Source organism: Silene latifolia, chromosome 2, assembly GCF_048544455.1.
Source record: "Silene latifolia isolate original U9 population chromosome 2, ASM4854445v1, whole genome shotgun sequence".
NCBI classification, from domain to species: Eukaryota; Viridiplantae; Streptophyta; class Magnoliopsida; order Caryophyllales; family Caryophyllaceae; genus Silene; species Silene latifolia.
This window is the reverse complement of record NC_133527.1, coordinates 26,445,194-26,470,388: the sequence shown is the minus strand read 5'-3', so window position 1 is coordinate 26,470,388 and position 25,195 is coordinate 26,445,194. Positions and strand designations below refer to the sequence as shown.

Genomic DNA, 25,195 nt, shown 5'->3' with positions numbered 1-25,195 from the left:
AATATTTTACTCTTATTAATGAAACAATAGTAAGAACATTTCACTACTTGCCCGTAATCATTGTTACTTTCACTACTCCCGCCGTAATTATTGTTCTTGTCACTCTTAGCATTAATATTGATAATTTCACTACTCCCGCTGTAATTATTGTTACTTTCATATTGCCGCATTAATATTGATTATTTCACTACTCGCGTTGTTGTTTCTACCACTTTCACTAATCTCTCGCTGATAATATTGTTATTTTTACTATTCAAATGAGTGATTACTATCATATAACTATATCCAATGTTATTACAATTCTTTTCTTTACTGACGAAATTACTTTTACTACTTAGGCATGCAATTTTAAGAGGACTATATGTTTATATAAATATATTACATATATGCATTAAATCAAATCGAAAGAATTATGCAACATTATATATTATGGAATCTAACTTGAATTATTTATAAACTACTTATATTATATTTTTGTATGTTAAATAATTAACATCTCTATATATCTAATAAACTATAAAGTTTAATAAAATTGCATAGATTTTAAATTTAATATATAATTTTATGATGATAATAATTAATACCATAAGTGTGCATGTTTATACTAATTAATTATTTTATTTTAAGGAAATTGACCATCTTCTAGTCTTCTATAAATATTTAGGAAAATTACCAAGCATCTTAATTAATTATTTTATTTTAAGGAAATTGACCATGTTTTAGTCTCTTACAAATGTTTAGGAAAATTACCAAGTTTCTATATAATTTAATTTTAACCTAAACTATATAATATTTGCATCGAGATCCCTTAATCGGGTCCATCACACGGTGTTAGCGATTAAAAACTATATAGTATAATTAATTTGTATAACTTTCTTTAATTACATTGAAATCCCTTGGTTTCTGGATTTAATATATAATATTGATTCCTAGATCTTTTAATAATGTAGCACATAGCCTTGCGTATAAGGCTATGATTAGTTAGATAGGTAAATCTTCCTTTACAGCTGCCAAAAAAAAAGAATGAATTATAAGTATTCCTCTAAAACCAAAGTTACCATGTTATTGCCACATTAATCAAACCTGACGATGGTTTGTCTACGATAGAGTTGGCATAAAGGGCCGCGGGCCGGTGGGCGGCACGGCCCACGGCACGGCCCGACCCGGCGATAAAATCGAGGAAGCACGGGCACGGCACGACTGGGCTTAAGACGGGCTTCGACGCAATTTTCTTCAGAAATCCGTGCCTAGGCACAGTGGAGCGGGCTCCAGGCACGACGGGCTTGGCACGGCCCGGCACGAAGAATGGCTCGTTGATCATTATTTATTAAACAAAAAGTACATTAATATTTAATAAAATATATATTTAAACCATTAATTATCATTTATTAAACAAAAAGTACATTAATATTTAATAAAATATATATTTAAACCATTAATCATCTATTATTAAACAAAAAGTACTAAAAATATATCAATTATATAACGTTTTTTTTAAATAAAAAAAAATATTACAGCACATGGCCCAGCCCACGGACAAGGCACAAAAAGCCCATGAGCCAGGCACGGTCCGAGCACGAAAATGGTCGTGCCTTGAGCGGGCCGCGGTGTAGGTTTTGATCAGTGGGCCTGGCACGACACGGCCCGAGGAGCCCAATATCCGTGCTTGGACCGGGCCAATTTTGGGGGAAAGCACAACGGGCCGGCACGCGGGCCAGCCCAGCACGGCCCATTGCCTACTCTAGTCTACGAGCAGAGTTTTTTGCATACTCGGGTGGCATAGACAAAGACAACGTGGTTGACCTAAGGGACCGAGACGAGTTTGAGTCATGTGACGTGGGCAACACTATAGTGATGTTCACGGAGGGCATTGGCAAGATATAGCTTCAAGACGAAGGAAGCCGCTACTTTGCAAGCAGTAACGTTGATGTAACTACCTAAAGCTTTTCTTCTTCTCACAAAAGAAAGGATATACAAAAAAATTGGCCGCTTTGTATACTTGTGGCCGAGAGTTATGGGCTTATGAGTTATGGGCTTGTGGCCATTCAAAGTTCTTTTTGTGCAAAAGGAGGGGTAGACCTTAAAAACCCAATAAAAGGTACCATGTAAAATACTTCGTGTCCCTCCAAAAAAAAAAAAGACAGTAGCATCGACTTTCAGAACATAAACAAAAGGGGAGGAGTGAACTCAACATTTGGTTAAATGCAGAAAACTGATCAACAGAGTAGCTACAGTGAATATTCTGAAATTTGAGATTGACACAAATAAAAATACAAGGCAGAGTCCAAAGACAAGAGACACCTACCAACAGCTACAATAGCAAGCTCTAAAAAGGAGACTGATACACTCCCTTAATTCTATCTTTATACAAGATTTCGACGTGTATGGTATGAGCCTCTGCCGCACAATATCGACTTGATATATCCATCACAGGTCAAAAGTGAGCTTAACTTACAACATTCACATTACTTCCTCAACACAACATAGTTCTGATTGTTACTAGTCTTCTGTATCTTTGATATCCTCTTCAAAATATCTGCAAATGCCTTCTTGTCCTGAAAAAGGGAAATACGCAATGGAAATGCACATTTATTATTATCATTGACACAATAGTATCATCTAGTACAGAGATCTTTTCAGTCAACAAAATAATTTATTTCAACGTGAGAGATAGTACGTGAAAGGGTTAAGTCATACACAAAAACGTATACGAGACAATCAAACATGTGAGAGCGAACCTAAACTTTAAATTAAATGAGGAATACAAAGGGATTCAGGCATGAGAACTTCTCATTTAAGACAGAGAAAATCATATTAGGGGATCAAAGCAGAAGGGTGAAAATCTTAATTAGAGAACCAGTGCAGGTAGTATAGTCAAAACTCATTCACATAAGTTGTAAATATGTACCTCAGGGGACTTCAGTCTAGCTTTAAATGTAGCCACAAGTTCAGAAGTGGTTAAAGGAGATCTCTGCAATAAAACAGCCCTAATTTCCTCTTCTTTCACCGGGCCTTGAGCAGTTGATGCGCCGGTCATCCCTTGAGCAGATGATGGTGTAATTTTTGAACCTCCGCCTGTTTTTGAAGATTCTTCTTTTATGTTGGACTTGACATCCTATTCTCAGAGACATCCGAAAAAAAATTAATACAAAGAAAATAATCCTCATAATAAGTCACAAATTTAAGGTCAACCGAAAGAGATCATACACTTTCTGACTTTATCTTCTTTAAAGCACTGCCACTAGCAGGTTTTGTATCATCGCCATTTTTCCTCTTTCCTTTACCCAGTTTTGAGGTAGGAGTCCCTCGAGAAGATTTACCAGCAGCTGATTTTGCAGGGCTACTATCACTAGCTTCTTCCTTGGGATCTTTCAACTTTGGAGCCAAAACAGGAGAAGGGCGGTCCTCATCATCCTGACATATTACAAAACCTTTACTGCAATGCAATTTGGCAATTAAAAGAACCAACTACCCTCTGCATCTACGAAAGTACATGAGTGAGTATACACTTACTTCATCATCATCATCCTCATCATCTTCCTTTCTTTTGCCAGACCCATCATCCTCTTCATCTCCATCAGAATCATTGAGGCCATTGGATCGCCCAAGCAACTTCTTCAGCTCTTTCCCTGATTTGCTCAATTTGCTCTCCTCTTCATCACCTTCTTCTTCATCGTCATCGTCCTATAAAATTGCGCTTATGAGCATTTGTTTCACTTTTAGGAAAGCAGCACCCAATTATTAGCAGCAGTAAGTAGAAGCCTTATGATTCTGATGAAGCAGCAATAAGGCTTAGGCATTCAAGTCCATCACTTGCAGTACCAGTAACTACAACCGTCATGCTTTGAGTATAACCGAATCACCAAGAAGAAAGTCCATCAACGACAAACCTCTTTAATTTCTGGAGGAGCAGGAACTTCTGGTGCCAGTAGGTCTTCTCGTTCCTCAGGATCATTACCAACAGCTTCATCATCATCCGTGAAAATCTCTTCATGCTCCCAGTCATCACCTAGCAGAACCCCCCAAAAAAGAACAAAAAACAAATCAACCACAAGCTACAGTAAAATTCTGACTCGGCCACTCCACATCAACATACACCTAAACCATTGTTTCTTGGCAAAAACAAAAACCACAAACCCTAAACTGCCAAGCTGACCATAATCCAATAAACAATAAAATCAAGTTCTGCTCATTGCTTTTCTTGGCTTTGCTATGGTTTAGTGCAATTATTCTTTCCCATTTAGCTTTCAGTTTCTAATCTTTCTCTCACAAGGTGCTCCATTTATATGATTGCTTTTCAAAATTCCTTCTAATGCTTGATGTAAGCTGACAGCCAATTTTCTTACGTGTTGATGTTGATGTCATTGTTCTACCGGTTTGTTTTAAGTCTACTATCAAATATCAATTACATATGGAGTATAGAAAATGTGGGAGTCTGAATTAACTATTATAGATATTAAATTTCACTGAGCTAGAGAGTTCTGATCTCCTATTCGCTACTGATAACTTTAAGGATGTTTTGACTTCAGGGTAGGAAGTGGAAGCTACAAAACGTATTTTTACCTTTAAAGAGTATTCTTACTATTTGGAACACGAGCAAAAAGAGAAAAGTGGTTACTGAAAAGAATCCTCCCGATCCTAATAAATGTTGTAGCAGGATGTTTAGGACTCCATATTCTATTACACATCACATATGATACAGTAACCAGTAGCAGACTAGCAGCAGCATATAAGAATAAATCTCACACTCCCAATGTCGAAGGATCTCATCTCTACTAGACATCTTCAGGAGGGTGACTAGTTGAGGTTGTCCACAAATCAGCAACATTTATAAGTGTAACATGCAAAATTTCGCTCTTTGTTTGGGTACCAAGTAAGGGAAGGGAGGGGGATGGATGGGAAACTCAGAGTGAAAGGGATGGAAGGGGAATGGAGCAAGGGAGTCTCCCCACCTCCGAATTTTTCTTATGTTGGAGGGATTTTGATTCGACTTGTAAGAGGGAAAATAGATGCCTCCATTTCCCATCCCCTCCATCCTCACCTGCTAATTAAACAATGGGTTTTGACCAGCCGTCCCTTTCCCTCCAATTCCTCCATCCGAATGAACCTTGTGAATAGGAAGTACTCTTTCTAAGTTTTAGGAATTGCCCCCATTTTCTATTTTCGACCTTTTCTTAGAATTGCTCAGTCTATTTTGAGCACGTTGTGGCTACAATTCAATGTTGTGTACTGTGATGACGATATCCACCACCCCACTCACACCCATTTTCATTCCTCAAATCTTTGTGAAAAAGTAAATGTGGTAATTCCTAGACTAGGAGGGTGCATGATTTACAATAGTCCCATATCATTGTCGTTGAAGAAAGACCCAAGATTATTACAAGAAATAATGACTTATTAGACTCAATATCATATTGTAAACTCATTATATGAAAAATGGAACTTTTGGGGTCAATCATAAATGATCACAACATGTATTACTCTTGATCAATCTTTAATGAAGTAAAACCCTTTCGGGTTTCTTTCACACAAAAAAATGATCAAAACATCGAGGAGCATGCAAAACAATTTGGCCCGCCAAACATAAACAAGAATTGTTCGGAGAAGACGTTAACAATTGCCTTCTTTGTTTACAGACAATAATTTTTGCAAGACACTGCACCCAACACCGGTGACACAATCACTGCTAGCCAAGTATGAAATGCAAGATGATGCAGATGGATGACTAAGAAAGCCAAATTACTACGGACATGTGATCCCTTGTTAAAAAGAAAGGACGTGTGATGCTATGTACAATGTATCAACAAGCCTAATGCATAATTTACGAATAAATCAAGGGCATTGTTCTACCTAAAATTTTTGAACATCCCTACACTAAAGTGATTGTGAAGGACAAGGAAATGGTTAAAGCATGACCACGATGAGTAAAGCCTAACTACAGAAAGATGTATCATCAAAATTAAAGCACCAAACAAATCCTTACCCTTCTCAATATTGTCATCCTCATCATCAAAATCACCTCCTCTTCGACCTTCATCATCCTCATCATCACCACTACCTTTCTTGTTAAGCCCAAGTCTATCCTTCCTCGCAGACTCTTCACCTTCATCTTCCTCCCCCTTATCTGACAGATTACCATCATTCTCACCATCTGATTTCTTGCGCCCTTTTCCCCCAGCAGCAGGACTCTCCTTCATGGAATCAGGATGAATCCCAAATGCAGCTGCCCCAGTGCTAGCAGCCTTCATCATCCATCTTTCATAACCATCTACAGTTTTTCTTCTATTTTTCATCTTCTCCTCTGCCTCTTCTATTGTGAGTTGCCTATATTGTGCAACCTTGTTGAAGTTGTACCTGAAATAACCACATATTACTCAGAATAAAAGTAGTTTACGCATGAAAATAAAAGATCAAATATTCAGGATTAGTCAAACTGAAAAGAACACACTGATAGGATTGATCATGAACATTAACATTTTGTCACACCATTTTAATCAACAGTAAAATGCGACAATGGATGCAATGACAACGAGTCATTAATAGGTGACAAAGGGAATAAAATGCAATTCCAGGTCTGGTGGAAGAAAAGTTAAAAATGATGTTTCGGCAAACCAAAGAGTCTTCGAGCTTACCAGGAACCAGCTGGTATTGCAACAAACTCTTTGCCCTGTAACATAAGTAGGTAGTATGACGCAGATTGTGCACCTTCCAGATGTCCACTGTACTGCGACTGGCCAGTCTCATCTTCCAGCAACCAAGGTTTGTTCTTGAACTTCTCCTATTGAACAAAACGCCAAGCACCCGTGTTACAAGTGAAGAAAACTAGTAGTAGTAGTATAGAACAATAAAGTATTCCAATAAGGCTAGTACAGGAAAAGGCTAAAAAGGACGAGTACAGATATAGTATTATTAGTATATAATCCCACGTATTACCACCAAAAAAAAAATCAAACTGAAAGTAAGGATTTTGTTTTTTGCATTTAAACAGAGGAACGTGGAAAATTTTAAATTGCCACTACATCATGCTACCGAAGATAAAGATAAATCCTATCTTTTTCCTTAGTTTTGGACTGCACCTTAAATTCCACTGGCACACACAAAAACCTAAATTGTAAATTGGGGCGACAAGAAACACACACTTACTACACTTCCCTGCAGTATATAAATGTATGATAGGCTGCAAATTTGATATTGACGTTTAAGCAGCTCAAATGGTAACAAATCATCTTGTTTAGCTTACCAAGCTGCTCGTGCCATTCGCTTAATATCTATGACTGTCCTTTACAGTATTTTTTTTGCGTCCAACCTCACCTCATCATAAGCGAGAGCCTTAACAACAATGGAGCAATACTGTTCTTGTAAGGTGAAAACTGGAGTATCAAGAGTGTTGTGGTTCCAATCTAAACTACATTAATTATGACAACTGTGACCAACTAAGCCATGTATATTCCACTTCCTTATGTACTCTTGAGCTCTTCTCTACTCCCCCATACATGGTATATTTTTCTCCTCAATAATCTAGCTAAAACTAAGTTCCACCTTCCAACAACTTCACTTACACTAAACTCCTAAAGTCCTAAATATATAATTGTCATACAAAATTCATTAATGAACACAAGCTCTAGCAAATTCATTCAAGCTGCAATAACAAAAGAATCACCTTCCAAAGTTCGGAAACAAATTTCCCCCGTAACAAACTAAAACTAACAGCATTTTGGCATGGTCATTTCCCCCACACTCTTAAAATACAGCTAATCTTGCTTGTGACGGGCTAATCCCGTCACAAGCTTGTGACCTATCACAAAAAGGGAGAGGGGACAAGGTGGGGCACCCTCCATGTGCTTCCCACTCACCTCTCAATGAGTATTTTGTGAGAGGAAACGGTGTCCGTCACAAGCTTGTGACGGATATCGCCCGTCTTCAATGAGATTTTGTGCTTAAAATAATAAGCCCATGACACTAAAATAATTACAGAATTGAAACAGGAGATAACAAATAGATACTCTCTTTATACCGGTCATTTCCTTACGTTTGTTTTTGACACAAAGACCAATGAAAGTGTAAATAAATGACCAAGACAGAAGGAAAACATAGAGGAATAAACGAAACAACAGAGAATATAAAAGAATATCAAAAATCAAAAAATTTCTTAATAGAAATGCTAACACACACATAATCTCCAAGCTAAATTCCTCCTCAACTAGCTACAAGAAACAACGCCTTAGGACAAACCATTTCCATTTTCCACAGCTCAAAAACAAGGCGAAAACACGAAAAAGAATAACGAAAGTACCCTCAAGGTATCGGTCATCTGACGACCATTAATCCCTTCCTTGTGCAAGCTCCACTGATTCTCAGCAGAATTCTTCTTGGAAAAGCTAGGCAAACCCGTCGCAAACCTCCCGATGAAATAATTCTTATCACTGCTTGAGCTCGCTCGAACATTATACTCCTAAAACCATAAACCACAACACAAAAACCCTAATTAATCAAAATTGAAATAATGAAATTAATCAAAAATCCAGAAATCGAAGAAACAATTGAATAAAAGAAGCTAACCCTAATTAAGCGAGTAAGGGGAGCGCCACACTCGTAACATTTGCCGCGAGATTCCGCCATGGATTTACCGCAGCTAGAACAAAGCGTAAGATGCTTGCAATTGCTTCCATACAAATCGTTTTTTGTACCGCATCCGCTGCATGATGGCTTCAACAATAATTCGGAAGACATGGATTCGTGATTGGAATTGTCAAAAGAAGGTGAATTTTTAGGGATTGTTGATGGGATAACGGAAATTAGGAGTTTACAAGTGCGAAAGCGTTATACGAGAACGTTATTTGGCGGTTAGTTTGGTTTGGGGAATGAATCTCGTGTTGTGTTTTCACGAGTTTATACGAGGGGATTTTTATTTGGGTTATGCTGTATTTAATTTGCGGGAAATTGGTGATTTAACTTTATAACTTTTTATAATTGTGAAATTAAGCACTACAATTTTTAATTGGAGTAATTTAACCACATTATTTTAACCCAATTACTTATACATAAAGTGTAATTTGGCCCCAATACAAATTCTCAATCGCTAAATCTCAATTTCTACCCCAATCTAATCTTACCTTACTCAAAAGATAATATATTCACAAATTATGAAAGGAAAATATTTCCCTGATAGATCGTTTTTGGAAGCACAGTTGGGAACGAACCCGAGCTATACTTGGAGGGGCATCTGGGAGGCAAGGGAGGTCCTTCTTCTGGGAGTTCGACGGAGGATTGGAGATGGGGCGAGCATAAGGGTTTGGGTTGATCCATAGATTCCTGGGACACAATCTCGAAGGGTCATTTCTCCGAGAGGGAATGCGAGTGTTGACATGCTTGTGCAGGAACTTATGAATGCGGAAGGTACGGGTTGGAATGAGAATAAGGTCAGGGAGCTTTTTCTTCCTTTTGAGCAAGAGAGGGTCCTTCGTTTACAGATTAGTGGCAGTAAGCCGAATGATATATGGTGTTGGGATCCGGAACGGGATGGAATGTATATGGTAAAATCTGCTTACCGTCTATTACGCGCAGATGAGGAGGACGCTCCTGGACAGTCGAATAGCGCGGCTGAACAAGCTCTTTGGAATAAGGTATGGAAAATCCATGCTTTCCCTCGCATTAAACTCTTTTTCTGGCAATCTTGTCTCGATGCCATAGCCACGAGAGATCACATTGCAGCCCGTATGAGGACTGGAATGGATAATTTATGCCCGATATGTAATTGTTTTGAGGAGTCTTGCCTTCATCTTGCTCGTGACTGTGGATGGGTTTGGGACGGGGTTGGGTTGGAGCTAAAGAAGGGTGATGGGTTTGAGCGTGATAGGCTATCGCACACCTATACAAAAATAAAATCCCTAGACACAAATGAATACAGTAGGTAGGGGTCGAATCCACAGAGAGACGGTAGTTGTTAATTAGTTGTTATGGAGTGAATTTTATCAAGGTCGGTTATCGTATGCTTGGTTGGTTGGTTGATGGAAGAAAACAATAATGATAAAGAAATAGTCTAGGGAGGTCGGGTCACACATGCAAATTATGTAAATGCTTAAATTAAACATATGAGTTGATGAATCGTTAATTGTTTAGGCTTAGAGACACTCACCTCTCGATATTAGTGTCAACCACAGACCGGGTCCTAGAGAAACTCTCGTTTATGACTAGGTCGTCCTACTACACATGCTTAGTCTAATCCGATTTCATGCCTCTCGACTTATAGAACGAATTAACAAACTTAATCAATGAATAAGGCCTTTAAACAAAGATTAAACATGACGATACAAACATGTGATAGAAACAATGAAACGATATTATAACATCCTAGTTCAACAATTGCAAGAACTACTTATGCATGGTTTCCTTTATTCCCTGGATAATCGAATTACTTATGCATAATGAAAACTAATCTAATGACATATGAAATGATATAAAGATAAACATACTAACTAGTGATGTAAATGACCAAGGAATAACAAGATAATACTAGAAATAAAATTACCTTGACAATAGAACTTGAATATAGAAGAACCAATGCTTGAAATGGAAATTGTAAATGAACTTGTAAAATAAATTGAAATGCTTAAAGAAATTGTTTATAACATAATGGAAATGCTAAAGGAAAACCTAATCTAAACTAAACTAAACTAAACTAAACTAAGAACTAAAATGAGAGTATAAAAGTGGTGTAGAAAGTGTGTAAGAAGTGTCTATAAAGTGTCGACCAAAGCTTCTATTTATAGGAGTGAAGAGAGTAACGGAAATAAGCTACAAGGGGGTAACCCCGATTGGGGCCACCAACCCCTATCGGGGCCGTGACTTCTCTCAATTTTCTCTTAAATTCGTCTTAACTTTGCACTTATTGTTGATGCGGAATCCGATGCTTGTTTCTTAATGCGTCCGTCTAAGGCATCATAAGCATCATTGACATCCAATGCTTGCATATGGCTTGGGCTTTTACTTGCATTTCATTTCTTTACATATCCACCAACTAAGATTGATTTCTTCTTGCTCGGGTTTCCAAATTTCTTCCCAAAATGCCCTTATGCTTCCCGAAACACCTTTGTATGATCAAGACTTGCTCTTATTAGCCTCGTGAACTCTTGTACTTGTTACTTTGACGGGAGAAAGCAACTAAATGCTTAATTTCCTACAAAACACAATAAGAAGCAAGCAAACACAACTAGAACACGGAATTAGCTCACAAATACACTAATATAAGTGCAATAGTCAAATAAACTGAACTAAAATAGGGGGTTAATATATGTAAAATGGACTTATCAGAGTGGGTGAGGGAGTGGAGTGCGAGTGAGTGTTTGACTTTCATGACGGGGTGTTGGGCGATTTGAGAGGCGAGAAACAAGTGTGTGTTTGAGGGACAGACGATTCAACCAGATGTGGTGGTGAAGAGAGTGCGAGGGCTGCTGCGGGAGATGAAGGAGGGGCAAGTGAATGATGATGGAAGTAGTGGCAGGCTGGGCGAGGCACCGATAGAGGGAGAAGAAGGTTGGGTGAGGCTGTAGGATGGTGGTTATAATATAAATGTAGATGCCGGTGTTTTAAGTGGAGTTGGAACGGGTATTGAGGTGGTTTGTCGAGATGAGGGGGGTAGCATGGTGTGGGCATTGACGGTGTAAGAGATTGAGGTGCGGGATCCGACGGAGGCGGAAGCTTTATCTATCCTTACTGGGGTTCGTAAAGCTCAACGAAGAGGGATGAGACGGGTCGTTGTGGAAGACGATTGCTTGAATGTCATCAATGATTTTGAAGAAACGGAGACAAGGTCGAAGTGATATTTTCTTAGTTTATGAGGAGATTTTTGATACCTGTAATTCGTTTGATAGTTGCGTTTTTTCTTTCACTCGTAGGAACTTTAATAGCGTTGCTCATAATTTAGCACATATCGACCCATGGTTCGTTGGTTGTAGAAGATGGGACGATGGTGCGCCTCAAAACATTATCGATTGTATTGCTCGCGATCTTTTATCTATGAAGTAATACCCTTTCGGGTTTTTTCAAAAAAAAAAAGGTAATATATTCTTGTTATTATCATTTAAATCGTCTTATTTTGTTACTAAATTAGATTAATTAGAGAAATATATATGTTCATTATTTGGTATATCAATCCGTCTCATTGTAGACGGACACTATCCATTTAAAGTTGAAAACGGATAGTGGCCCTCTCACAAAATGCAAGTGAGAGGGCAAGTGGCACACTATCTGGCTACAACTTTAGACGGAAAGTATCCGTCTAAAGTGAGAATTTGTGTTGGTGTATTATATGGTTGTTCAATATATAGACATGTCAGACATGAGAGTGTGCTTATGGCTGCTACTGCTTTGATTTTTTTTTTGTTACAGAAGTTTGAAGAATGTACGTCGTTTATGAAGAAACAACTATGTATGGAAAATGTGAAATTGTAATACGTATATGGAGAGTACAAGTTTTTTTTTCTTATTTCTTTAAGAATAAATTGACGAGATATTGATTTCAAGGGAGATATATTAGATACAATTTGAATTGGGGCCAAATTTCACTTTATGCATAAGTATTTGGGATTAAATTACTCCAATTCGGAGTTATGAGGCTTAAATTCACAATTGTAAAGAGTTATGAGGCTAAATCACCACTTCCTCGATTTAATTTGTTGTCTCGACTCGTCGTTATGAAGCACTTATGTTCAAGCTTTTTGTAGCGGAAGTTGAGAATCAATTTGATTGAAAAGTAAAGACTCTTTAAACACAAATTCTCATTGAAGACATGACATATCCGTCACAAGCTTGTGACGGATACCACTTTACCTCACAATGTACCCACTTTTTCTCTCTCTGCAACACTATTCATGTGGTCCCCTTTCTCCACTAACCCATTTTGTTACCATATTATCTCACAAAATATCCGCCACAAATGGTAACCCGTCACAAGGGAGACCAATTGCTCTTTAAATCGGTTGTGGTTGTAAATACCTTTCTGATATGTTCAAAGGGTTTGTGAGGAAAAGGGTATACGTAGACAATTGACGGTCCCTAATAATCCACAACGAACTTGTGTTGCGGATAGAAGAAGTGCCTTACTTGACATGGTTAAGTCGATGATAACTCAAGACAACCTACTAATTAATTATTGGGGAGATGCATTGTTTGCGACAGCCTACATAATTCTCAACCGTGTATCAAGTAAGATTGTACCCCTCACAAGTAGTCACACCATATGACAGACTCATCAACTATATAGTTACAATGCTTTCTCCATAAATAATTATCTCGATGAAAGATTTGTATGCACTAGAGGTGACAATAATTGACACGACCTGAAAACACGTCACGAACCCGGCACGAAGTTAGCGGGTTAGGGTTGACAGGTTATGACCCATTTAAGTAATTGAGTTGACACGAACACGACACGAAACTTAAATGGGCCGGGTTAGGGTTGAGCTATTTTGACACAAACCCAACACGAATAACCCATTTATTTAAAAGTGTCATAATATAACTGGGTTCAATCAATAATCCAACCAAACAACTTAAAAATAATCATTCTTATTCATCATTTTTGGGATAATAAGACTATAAAGTATAAAACTTAGATTATTTATTAGTTTATTGGGTTAAACGGGTTAAATGGGTTAAAAATGACCTGCTACAAGATAAATGGGTTAAACAAGTCGGGTTGGGTTATAGAAAAATTAAATGGGTTGGGTTAGGGTTGAGACAAATGACCCGTTTACGTAATTGGGTCGGGTTAGGGTTGGGATAATGATGACACGTTTAAAGTTGACACGAACACGAACACGAACACGACACGACCTGATCTGTTTGCCAAGTCTAGTATGCACCCTTTTAATGGGTATTCCAAAACTATTATTTTTCTGCTTACCGAAAGAGTTATATGCACCCTTTATAAAAATAGGCTTGGGGTAAAGGCCAATTATTACCTTCATCTCTAAACCGATCTTCCTTGAAATTTATATGCACCTTTCTGACTTAGTTTTGTCGGTTTTATCATATGATGTGTGTATGATATAAAATGTTTTTTATACTAATAAAATAAGAATGAGTAACTATATAAAATGAAAAGTCACACATAAGATAAAAATACAATGTATTAACATAAGCAAAAAATTTGTTCCCATTTATACAAGTAAAATGTTACTTAGCAGTATATTTTTAAGACGAATATATCGGTAAAATACGATGACGTCTCTCACAAATATTCGGGTAAGGTGAGAGAGTGTTCCAAGCCTGCACGTTTGTTAAGCAACAATGAAGATTGTGTGAGTGTGTGACTTTATTTACTGCTGCTCCTACGATTCCTGTCCTACAACCCAAAACGCAGGCAAAATATAGGCACCTACCCACACTATTATCACCCGTCACCACTATTTAATTCCTAGTACGACGTAGTATCCTTTTCTGACACTATTTTCCCTCACTTACCTTTCCTCACCAAATTGTCTTCTCTTTTTCCGTCGAAAAATTATGGCGGAATTAAAGTCCTTCGTTGAAGTATCGCCGGAATCTCACTTCCCTATCCAGAACCTTCCTTACGGTGTTTTCAAACCTCAATCCGGTTCATCTCCTCGACCCGGTGTTGCTATCGGCGATTTCGTCTTGGACCTATCTGTAATCTCGTCCGCTGGTTTGTTCTCCGGTCCGGTTCTCAACGGTTCTGATTGCTTTCACCAGGTCTTACTCTTTGATCATCTTTATTGACTTATTCGTAACTATAAAGAAATTAATTGAGCTGTTTTGATGATAATGATCTTGATTAATTTGTGAATTAGTAGAAGTTTTATGTAAAATAATTCATTTGTTTAGTTGCTTAGTTTGATTGAGCTTAATTTGCTGATTTAGGTATAATTTTGCATGAATTTGCATTGATGTAACAGTAATCTGTAATCTATGTTACTCAGACTCGCTTCGAACGGTCAGACACGAGTGTGTACCAAGTGTCAGGACTCTGCTATTTTATGAAAAAATTGTCAAGTTTTTGGTCTATAATGAACGTGGGAGTGTCATACAAATGTCCATATGAAGTGCCGAAGTAACTGTTGTACTCCCTCTTGTCCCGGTCATTTGTTGTCCTTTTCCATTTTAGGGTGTCTCCGTCAATTGTTGTCCTTTCTATTTTAAGAATGAACTTCATGAGCAATTTGATCATTCACACTCAATTTGTAACACTTGTCAATTGGTAGCTGGCCGCCTAGCCCCCTCCTCTTTCCCTGGTCTTTATGCCAAAACTAAAGGACAACAATTGACCGGGACGGAGGGAGATTGATTTTTAGAGATGTTGATTTGAATTTTGGATTACTCCTAATTTACTAATTAAGTTTCGGGCTTATTATAGGGTGGCCATAACGCCATTCAGAAATATACGGAGTACTCTGCAACTCGTTGTTCATGCTCAAGTTAGATAGACTGATTAATTAATACTCTCACACAACGAGTGGCACCGGCAGTTTACCCTTGGCCGTTGTCAATCCCCTTATTCTATATGATTAGTTTACTGTTTACCCATGATGTTTACAGGAGTTGATATATAGGACTGCAGAAATTTGCTTTTATTACTGTTGCAAGTTTACGACATTAACTGAACTACGTGATATAGAGTTTGTTGTAAGCTTATAACTGTTGTAAATGAGATTTTGTGCATGAACCGTGAGATTGATTTTTTACATTAGCTGTAATCTTATGACTTGTGAACTCTACTTCAGCATTTTAGCTGCTTCAAAGCTATTTTTCTGACCACCAAAAAAATACATCATTCACTTTAGTAGTAGAAAAATGAGATGACGTCACCTCATGGCTCGTGGTATGGAGTCTCTCTACCACCCTGTCACATACATTTAGTCCTCATTAAAGTGATGGTCTATTGGTCTCTATATAAGGGCATGTGAGAGGTGCTACGGAGAGTCTGATACTTTGATACCACCCGGTGGCAATTGACGGCATTTGAGTTGCTTTGAACTGTTTTTGTCTAAATAATGTATGTTGAATCATTGTGCTCGATCATGTTTTAGTATTGTGCTATTGATATGCTTCTATGCGTATCATTGCATAATGCACGACGTAATTCCACTATTGATTAACCCTTTTACTTTGCTGCTCAATTTGTTCCAGTTCGGTCATTAATTTCACTAAATATATACATGTATATTGTAAAATTAAAAAAGTCTATTAATCATAGTAACTGATATCATATTATCATCGAAAATGTCCTTAAGTGTATATTGTGAGAATATTAATCACAAGTGACATATTTTTTACCTCTATGTTTATATAATATATATAATATGGAGGGAGCAAAAGACGTGTCAAAAAGATATGACATGCAATCATCCATAAAGCATGCTTTGTGAATACCAGCATTGGAAAATACGAAACTGTAGTTGGAAATGTATGTCGTGTGAAATTATCATTGAGAAACTGTTTGGTATAAAGTGCAAGTTTGTTTTACGTGCAGCCAACACTCAATAAATTTTCGTCAATGGGCCGACCTGCATGGACGGAAGCGCGTGCTACCATTCAGAAGTTGCTTTCTGGTATGGTCATTGTCTTTTCTTCCGCTTACACGCTTGTTAGTTGATTTGAGTTGATGTATTTAATTGTTAGTTGTATGAACAATGGATGTTAATTGGAGACTCCATCCAGAAACCACTCCATCAGGATGAGATTGGACCTAGGGACCTAGCTCTGATATTACCACGCTAATTGGGTTTTTGTTCCTTGGTTATAGATACAGAATCAACTTTGCGTGATAATGTAAGTTTGAGGCAGGAAGCACTAATTCCTATGGTACTATCCTCACCTCTAGCTTTTATTCTATAGTTGAATAGGTGGTTCTTGTCTCATGTAATGTTCGCAATGTCTGTATTTGTTTTGCATAGAGCAAGGTGGAGATGCTTGTTCCTGTGACCATTGGAGATTACACTGACTTTTTTACATCCATGTATCATGCAAAGAACTGTGGGCTCATATTCCGCGGCCCAGAGAACCCTATCAATCCCAACTGGTATGCTGTTTTTCTCGTATCCTTAGAGAAATAATGTTGACTGGATTATTCTCTTGAGAATGTAAAACCATTTCAGGTTTCATCTTCCTATTGCATATCATGGGCGTGCATCATCTGTGGTCATCTCAGGAACTGATATAGTGAGACCAAGGTTAGTAGTGTTTACATTATAGTTTTACTATTCGCCTTCGTGATCAACAACTGATCGCTGAAATGATGTATTGCTAATGTAAATGGATGTATTTAAGAACTTCCCGCTGTTATGTAGCTGTTGGTTTTGCTTTTCTTACCGTAGAAGAAACAAATGATAACTGAGCTCCTATTTTCCTACTAAAGTCACCGTCTCTGATACCTTAATGGAATATCTTGCATTTCTGTCATTCTGTGCTTTATTTACTTCTCATTGTGGTTAATTCAGTAAAGTGGTTTGTCTTTTTCTAGGGGACAAGCACCGCCAGCTGGGAAATCTTCACCGTACTTTGGCCCCTCGAGGAAATTGGACTTTGAGCTAGAAATGGTATAACTATGCTACCTTTGGCACATATGTTCATGCTATAATGCCAACAAAATGCAACTTCAAGTTTATAAGTTGTTTTAACCCATCATTTTGGATGCATAAACTGACTAAGTATATGTAGACTGTATTCTTTCGGCTCACAAGCTTAACAAGTAAGGTTTGTCTGTTATCATTCAGGCAGCTATAGTTGGTCCAGGAAATGATCTCGGAACACCCATTGATGTCAATAATGCATCTGATCACATATTTGGACTCGTTTTATTGAATGACTGGAGTGGTACTTCTTTATAATCTTGGTACCAAATTTTAATTGGATTCTTAACATTCGTTTGTCTTTCAATAATCTTTAATAGTCACATTTGAATTTATTTGTGCATTCTACAGCTAGAGATATTCAGGGCTGGGAGTATGTACCACTTGGACCTTTCCTAGGGAAGAGTTTTGGTATGTGATGATATGTAGTTTTTCTTAAATTCGTAAAAGCGTTGTAATGCAGACTCTGAAGATATAATGGTAGACAGTTTCTTCTTCTTCTAGGTACGACTATATCTCCATGGATTGTGACCTTAGATGCTTTGGAGCCTTTTGCCTGTGATCCTCCTAAACAGGTGATTGATAGTTTTGCCAATTTGTCATTTTAAAAATTGGGAATATCCGTTGTAACAAAATTTCAAGTTTGTTTGGCACTTTTGATCTTTTGCTGCTCAATATTGTAGGATCCTTCACCACTGCCATATCTAGCTGAGAAGACATCTAAAAATTTCGACATACAATTGGAGGTAGTGTGTAATTCTGTTTGCTTGATCTGTTTAAAGTATGATATACACTGCCCTGGTAAACAATCTCTTTTCTGCTATGCAACATTCAATTAATTAGCGAAAGTATTTATCGTGATGCAAGGTTCAAATTAAACCTGATGGTCTGGAGCCCAGTGTAGTGACAAAGAGTAACTTTAAACATTTGTGAGTATTTCTCATCAACTTTTGAATTTGCTCTGCCTCTTTTCTTTTTGCCTCCGATGCTCCATTTATAAGGCCTTGAAATTATTAAAAGTTGTTTCATATTGTTCTGGAAAGTTTGATCTTCGATGTATCCATCTTCTCAAAGAAATGATGCTAATATTGATAAATACGGAGTATAAAATAACAATTCGCTCTAGATCTCCTCCATGAAACGAGTAGTAACATTTTCCATGTTACAATATATGTGAAACATCTGTGAATATGATTTGGCTATCACTATTATCTCTGTGGTAAGATTTAAAGGTCATGACTTAGTTCATTGCTTCGTGCTACTTAAGTTTGCTGTTATTCATCGACTTCTGTACGGTTTTTGTCAATTACAGCCTCTGCCTTTCTCCTGCGTCAGTGCTACTAACGTATCTCTCCAAGTAAAAACAGTACTGCCTTGGAGCTAACACTCTTGCACTTCCAACACATCTTCCTTACATTTTGATTCAGGTATTGGACAGTGACGCAGCAACTTGCTCATCACACAGTAAATGGTTGCAACTTGAGACCTGGTGACCTGCTTGGCACTGGGACAATTAGTGGGCCTGTAAGTTGTTGGTTCACCTGCCTTGTAGCACTATTTCAACCAAATTTCTGGTTGTCCTTTGGCATTTTGTTAGTGGTTGTCCTACTTGATCAAAGAAACTGAAATAGATAATTTTATGGTAGGATCCTGATTCTGTTGGATGCTTGTTGGAGCGAACATGGAATGGACAAAATCCCCTTTCTTTGAACGGGACATCTAGAACTTTCCTTGAAGATGGAGACGAGGTCCTATTCACCGGTATCTGCAAGGTTTGTTACACTCACATTTGCTGCGTCCCATCTTAATATTAATATTCTGAAGAGTATCACACGAGAATCATTTATTTTTTTACATTTACAACTGAATTATTTGTTTCCACGATAATAAATGTCACTGCGTTTTTCCCCTAAATTAAGCAGTATAAAATATTGCTTTTTTTTTTAAAAAAAAAAATGTTGGTTTCAATTTTAAACGCCTCCTTATCTACTGTCTCAATTAGAAGTGTAAAGGTTACACTGAACACGCGTAACAATAAAAAAATTTCTGTACTACATTTGCCGCATCTATAGTGATGTCAAATGGACGAAGATACCGGCATCATTCTTAAATCAGGAATCATTGGTTAGGTACAGCGAATCTGGTAGTCAGATTTATATTTATAATACTCCGCATGTTTGGTAAAAGGCAACTTCGTGAAGATTCTCTCCGAACTGAAGTGATGCCATTAGTCATTTATCCTGGAAGAAAACAATGTCATTTTTGGTTAGGCTAGAAAAATGCTTCCTTGCTAGTATGAAATGTGGACTTGGTTGTTCTTTTGGGGATATGCGGTAAACGGAACGATAAATAAATGTTGACTTGGTCACCGAATAATGTCAAATACTTGACCAATGAGGCAACAATGAATGAATTCCAGTCTCTATTGGGTTTGAACTTAAAGATATTAAAATCAAAGTTATGCTAAAGCGTCAGTCATTTGTGGTATGTTCGTTCGTGTAGGTGAACATACAAATAGAACTATAGAAGTATGCTAATAGTTATTATATGCGCCCAAGTTGAGGGATTTGGAATAGCAGGTTATGACATAGGAGATTTTGTTGCAGGGAAATGGTTACAATGTTGGATTTGGAACATGCACAGGGAAGATCTTACCATCTCCAGCACTCTAAAATGAACCACTGTGTTGACTATAAGCATCACTGAACGGAAACTCCTTCTCTTTGAGCGGGTGAAACTTGACCAGTTTTCGACAGTCTACCACCCGTATGCTTGATCACATGCTCAATATGTTGTGTATTATGTAGGTTGTGTACCTTTGTGACCAATTTATATAAACTACATTTCCCCCTTTATTTGGTTCAAAACTTCCACCCTTTTGGTCTTAAATAATTATGACAGGACTTTTCAATTCATTAATGTCAAAGCCTCGTTAATTCATTGATTCTAGACTATGATAATAACTCGCAAATTTAACTAAAGTCCTTTATAGTGTGAAATACCAATCATTTTGAATGCAAACTAACACAGAACCCGTTATTCTGCTCGGTTTTGCTGATTATTTTTTATTTTTTTGGACACCCGACTTGATTTACATGCACCTTTGCATCTCATGTAGCCATGTAGGAGAGTAAAACTGCATTTTTGTCATATCCTACATAAACGGGTAGTAGTCTTGTCTTAAGTAGGCCTGAGCACGGAACGGGTATCCAATCTGAAATCAACATTTGGATCGGATAGTCGGATCCAAAAATCAAAATTTTAGTAACCGATTTCTGATCCGAAACAATCCAGATATCTGGCTGTTAGTGTCCGAAAAATGCGGACTGGGTATCCAATAATCTGATATCCAATCATCATTCATCCGGTATCGGTATCCGTATCCGAATTACATTTCGGATTGAATATCGCTTTTTCGGATTGAATATCGCTTTTTCGTATATTTTGAGATATTTCCCAGATGACGTTATGAGTACAACGGTATGAATATGCGGGTCCAATGCACATGATGGATGTCAATAAAGCATGGGACCAGGAAGCTTACTACTTACTCCATGTCTCCTCCATCCATCCATTGTTTTCCACCTTTCCCTTTTTGTTTTCTATACTATTCTTCTATCTTACCAACTGTTTTCTGCTCACTTTCATTAGCATTCTCAGACTGTAGTCACCATGAAAGCCAACCGAAAACCTCGGTACTCAGCTTCAGCATCGCCGTCTACTGTCACCTACACATTCAGAAATGAAACCTCTGCCCCTCCCAAAACCAGTCAAATCCCCATCACTGTCCATCTCCATGATCACTCAGCTGCTGCAGCTGCAAAGATACAGGCAGCCTACAGAGCCCACACGGTCCGCAGACTACTGCAGAAGATCTACTCCGTCGAAGCAGAGACCGACAGGCTGGAGGGTCTGATCCAACTGCAGGAAACAGTTGATGCAGTGAGGAGCAGTGAAAAGGAAAAGATGAGAATGAATGAAGCACTGATGAATCAACTGTTGAAGCTGGATTCTATACCCGGATTCGACCCGGGTGTTAGGGAGCTGAGGAGGAGTCTGAGTCGTCGGATCGTGGCGTTACAAGAAGTAATGGATGGGATTTGTGGGGAGAGGTTGAGGATGGATGGATGGGATGATGTGGGTTTGGATTGGGATGAAGTAATTGGTAGGATTGAACAAGATGTGTGTAGGGAAAGAGGTGGTGATGAATTGGAAATGTTTTGTGCTAATAATTTAGGATTTCGTTGTTTGCAAAGATTTTTGAGTCATCCTTGAAAATTCACCAAACATTATTATAAATTTGTTATAGCAATTATACCATATGAATCTTGTTGATGTTTTAATACAGGATTTGAGGAATTATAATTTCGAAGATGTACTATATTACATGAAATAGATTTTTCTTATGAAAGGCATAGTTATTGGCAATTTCACAGTATGATTTTTACAGTTTTTTTTTGCGAAGGAATGTGGAAATTTATGTGATTAACAGCATCAATTGATCAGATTGGTGCAATTTCAAAAATCATAAGACATGAGTATACTTCGGCCGACAATTTTTACAGATGGTAAATTTGGCCATAACATTCGTGACTGGAATATGAATAGAGGATTAGAAACATTATGAATAGAGGAAATAAAATAAAACGTGGAGATTTCATCTAATTCCGTGTCAGATTTTATCCTTCACGTAATTGACTGGAATATGAATAGAGGATTAGAAACATTATGTCTTCTTTTACCTATACTGTACATAATAAGCTCATGGTAAGTCGTGCTTACAATCGTTGTAAGTTATAATGAAGGGCTGGTTTGCACATCACCCCAAAAAGTGTTGGTTTGGATGATTTTACACTTTCGTTACAGATTATTTTCATTACCAAAGTTGGTTGGTGTGAGTGGTAAGAGCTCTCATCTCTTAAACAAGTGGTTATAGGTTCGATTCCTGACTCTTGCGTATGACAAAACCAAACTCGAGAGGGTTTACCCACCAAGTTATCTTCAGTATCCCGATGGAGATTGACTCAACTGACGATAGGGAATACTCTTGATTAACACATAAAAGAAATATTTCATTTACAACATTTGTGAATGTGACTTGGTCTAGCATCATCTACCACAAAGGTTTTCGAGTTAAGGAAAATTACAATACATCAACGTTAGTTTATTTTAGAAGAAATTATCTATACAAACTTCGTTCTTTTAAGAAGCTAAGGGACAATATAGCAATCTGATGAATTAACATGCTAGGTAACTTTGACTATATTCCAGTTACATTTTAAGGTATTCAACACATTCATCACATTTTCATTTTGACAGGCTTGTGAATTTATTTATTTTTTGATAACGAGTGGACACGCAGCAGTTAAGGCTTGTGAATTTTTATTTGCGACTATTATTAACAGGGGCGGAGCCAGAATTCAAGTTTAGGGGGCGAAATTTTTTAGAAAATGGGGGCGCAACGTAAAAATAATTTAAGGTACACTCGAATCCTTGATCCATGCAACTAAGCCAAAAAGCCCATCTCATCGTGCCTCCGGTCCACGGACAGAACGCTTCAAGGACCCATCCTAATGCATGCACAAAAAGAGTAATAGACTATACACTAATACAAATTATACAATAAGACCGTCTTACATTTTAAGACGGTCCATTTTATTAAAAAAAACTAGTATTGATTTACCGCTAAATAATGTGTTATCTTTTTTTCACTATGAAATCGTCTCACGCAATAATTACTAAAATAGTAAGCCTACCTAACAACCGAACTCCCTCAATTTTATTATTCCCTTTCTCCTCGATATCTATCTCAAAATTTTCTAATTAGTTAATTCAGCTACAATCTTACAGGTCGACAAAGTTAGGGTTAAGCTTGGATCGTGTTGAGATGAGTCAGTTTTGATTTTGGGTCTCATTTAAGTTCTGCAATTAACTAGCCGAGTGAATCAAGTCGGTTTGGTTTTGCAATGTTAAGTCGTTGCTCTCAGTATATGGCATTTTAAACCTAAAATGACTAGTGAGGTACAACTGAGAAATGTCGAGAGAGAGAGAGAGAGAGAGAAACTCCCCAAAAAATTAGCACCGCCTCTGTTTTTCCTTCTTGTTGAAGAAACCTCTCCTGCCACCAAAAACCTCCCACAACCCTTGCTCCTCTCCGATTCTGCCGGAGATCTGGCCGTTCCTGGCCGATCTCCGGTGGTTCCGTAGATTTAACCATGGATTTTCTTTGTTTAGACCACCGTGTTTCTGTTTCGTTTGCTCTGCTCTTACCTTTGTGTTTCCTTTTCCTTTTTCGTCCGGGATCTGGGTTTGTCGGGTTTGTTAGCGGATGTTGGAGAACTTTCAGTCATCCTTTCAATTTGATTTAATGCTTCAATTTTATTTCATCAACTTTTTGAAAGTTTATAACGGTTTGAGCTGGTATTTGTCGATGGTTTTCACTTTCTTTTTGATCCCGGTCATCCTCTATATTTGTTTTTTTTCAGTGAGTTTTGGCTTAAACTGTGAGTTTGAGTTTATTTGCTTCCTTCAATCCTTTGTTGTGTAGTCTGAGCTTGTTGGAGACGATTTGTGGTTTGACTGTTTCCCGGACTTGTGTTTCTTTGGGCCTTAGCGCTCTTTGAAGGTTGTTGGTTTCCTTCATTTGGTGGTGGCTTAGTCTTTATCCATGGTTATGCAGCTTCGGAGAGGATGTTTTCGGGTTGGTTGTGGAGGTTCCGGTTGGTGGTAGGTGGTTTCTTCGTCTTCTCTTCTTTTTTTACGTCTACTGTTTTCATTTCCTCTTTGGTTTCTCAGTTTTCGTGCTAATTTTTCTTCTTTTCGCCTACTTTCCTTTCCAATGGAGTATCAATCTTTTATTTACAATCTTAGTGAACAGTTTATCTTCGCTGACGATGTTGTGGAGGATAATGATTTGATTGCCTGGATCATGAGTATAGGCGAGCCGTCTTATTACTCTATTAATCTTATGAAAGAGAAGGGAAATTCCCTTTATAGAAAAGGAGATATATCGGCTGCCTCTACTCTTTACCAACAGGCCTTAAACTTTCTGTGCTATGTTGGTTTATTGCCCTCTTGTGATCAGACTGCTATCTATGCCTTAGGCCTATCCCTTGTGCTTAATTTAGTAGCCTGCCTTTTGAAACTCTCCCAGTTTGATCTTGCCAGTCGTTACTGCAAATTCGTTTTGCATTTTGACCCGTCAAATGTCAAAGCCTTATATCGTCGAGGGTTAGCTTATAAGCAGTTGAATCAATTCAATGATGCTCTGGTTGATTTTGAGCATGTTCTGCGCCTTGATCCGGTTAATTCAGAAGCTAGTCGTGAACTCATTTCTGTGGTTGACAGAGTTGCAGTGAACCCCAATGGTAAGCGCATTGCTCCTCTGTTTGATTCGTTGGGCACTGATAAAAAAGGTAAGAAGCCTTTTCTTCCTGTTGATGTTGATGTGGCTGCCGCAGCTTCTTGTAGTAGTCCCTGTAATTCCTCTTGTAGTATTGAGCCCATGATTACTGAAGTTAGTTCCAGCCCAGATTTGATGGTCTTTGACAACATTTCTGCGTCCGACTCACCTCTGCCTGCTGTGTCTACCGAGAGTACTGACCCTA

General features: G+C 37.9%; 3 protein-coding genes across 3 annotated transcripts; 2 read left to right on the top strand and 1 right to left on the bottom strand.

The window, feature by feature from the left end:
- Positions 1 to 2,178: 2,178 nt before the first annotated feature.
- LOC141642515 (transcription initiation factor IIF subunit alpha-like) lies at positions 2,179 to 9,005 on the bottom strand. Its single transcript, XM_074451351.1, has 9 exons — positions 8,560 to 9,005; positions 8,294 to 8,452; positions 6,633 to 6,778; positions 5,984 to 6,354; positions 3,891 to 4,009; positions 3,514 to 3,684; positions 3,208 to 3,414; positions 2,909 to 3,115; positions 2,179 to 2,555 (listed from the first exon to the last, which is right to left on the bottom strand). The coding sequence occupies exons 1-9, from the start codon at positions 8,728 to 8,730 to the stop codon at positions 2,466 to 2,468; spliced, it is 1,641 nt and encodes a 546-aa protein (XP_074307452.1). The 5' UTR covers positions 8,731 to 9,005; the 3' UTR covers positions 2,179 to 2,465.
- Positions 9,006 to 14,232: 5,227 nt separating this feature from the next.
- Positions 14,233 to 20,528, top strand: LOC141642512 (fumarylacetoacetase). Its single transcript, XM_074451349.1, has 14 exons — positions 14,233 to 14,712; positions 16,490 to 16,568; positions 16,763 to 16,821; positions 16,914 to 17,038; positions 17,115 to 17,189; positions 17,480 to 17,555; positions 17,733 to 17,832; positions 17,940 to 17,999; positions 18,093 to 18,163; positions 18,272 to 18,334; positions 18,456 to 18,517; positions 19,016 to 19,112; positions 19,235 to 19,360; positions 20,195 to 20,528. Exons 1-14 carry the CDS (start codon positions 14,506 to 14,508, stop codon positions 20,258 to 20,260), a joined length of 1,266 nt encoding a protein of 421 aa, XP_074307450.1. The 5' UTR covers positions 14,233 to 14,505; the 3' UTR covers positions 20,261 to 20,528.
- Positions 20,529 to 20,730: 202 nt separating this feature from the next.
- LOC141642513 (BAG family molecular chaperone regulator 5, mitochondrial) lies at positions 20,731 to 22,016 on the top strand. The gene has a single exon (XM_074451350.1). The coding sequence runs from the start codon at positions 21,261 to 21,263 to the stop codon at positions 21,861 to 21,863; it is 603 nt and encodes a 200-aa protein (XP_074307451.1). The 5' UTR covers positions 20,731 to 21,260; the 3' UTR covers positions 21,864 to 22,016.
- The last annotated feature ends 3,179 nt before the right edge of the window (positions 22,017 to 25,195 follow it).

Excerpts from the sequence above, each read along its gene's own strand:
- LOC141642515 (XM_074451351.1), bottom strand. The coding sequence starts at position 8,730 with ATGTCTTCCGAATTATTGTTGAAGCCATCATGCAGCGGATGCGGTACA. Across the intron at positions 8,453-8,559 it reads CCCTTACTCGCTTAATTAGG|GAGTATAATGTTCGAGCGAG; the intron begins GTTAGCTTCTTT and ends TTATGGTTTTAG. Across the intron at positions 3,685-3,890 it reads CTCCTCCAGAAATTAAAGAG|GACGATGACGATGAAGAAGA; the intron begins GTTTGTCGTTGA and ends GCAATTTTATAG.
- LOC141642512 (XM_074451349.1), top strand. The coding sequence starts at position 14,506 with ATGGCGGAATTAAAGTCCTTCGTTGAAGTATCGCCGGAATCTCACTTC. Across the intron at positions 17,039-17,114 it reads AACCCTATCAATCCCAACTG|GTTTCATCTTCCTATTGCAT; the intron begins GTATGCTGTTTT and ends AAACCATTTCAG. Across the intron at positions 19,113-19,234 it reads CTGGGACAATTAGTGGGCCT|GATCCTGATTCTGTTGGATG; the intron begins GTAAGTTGTTGG and ends ATTTTATGGTAG.
- LOC141642513 (XM_074451350.1), top strand. The coding sequence starts at position 21,261 with ATGAAAGCCAACCGAAAACCTCGGTACTCAGCTTCAGCATCGCCGTCT.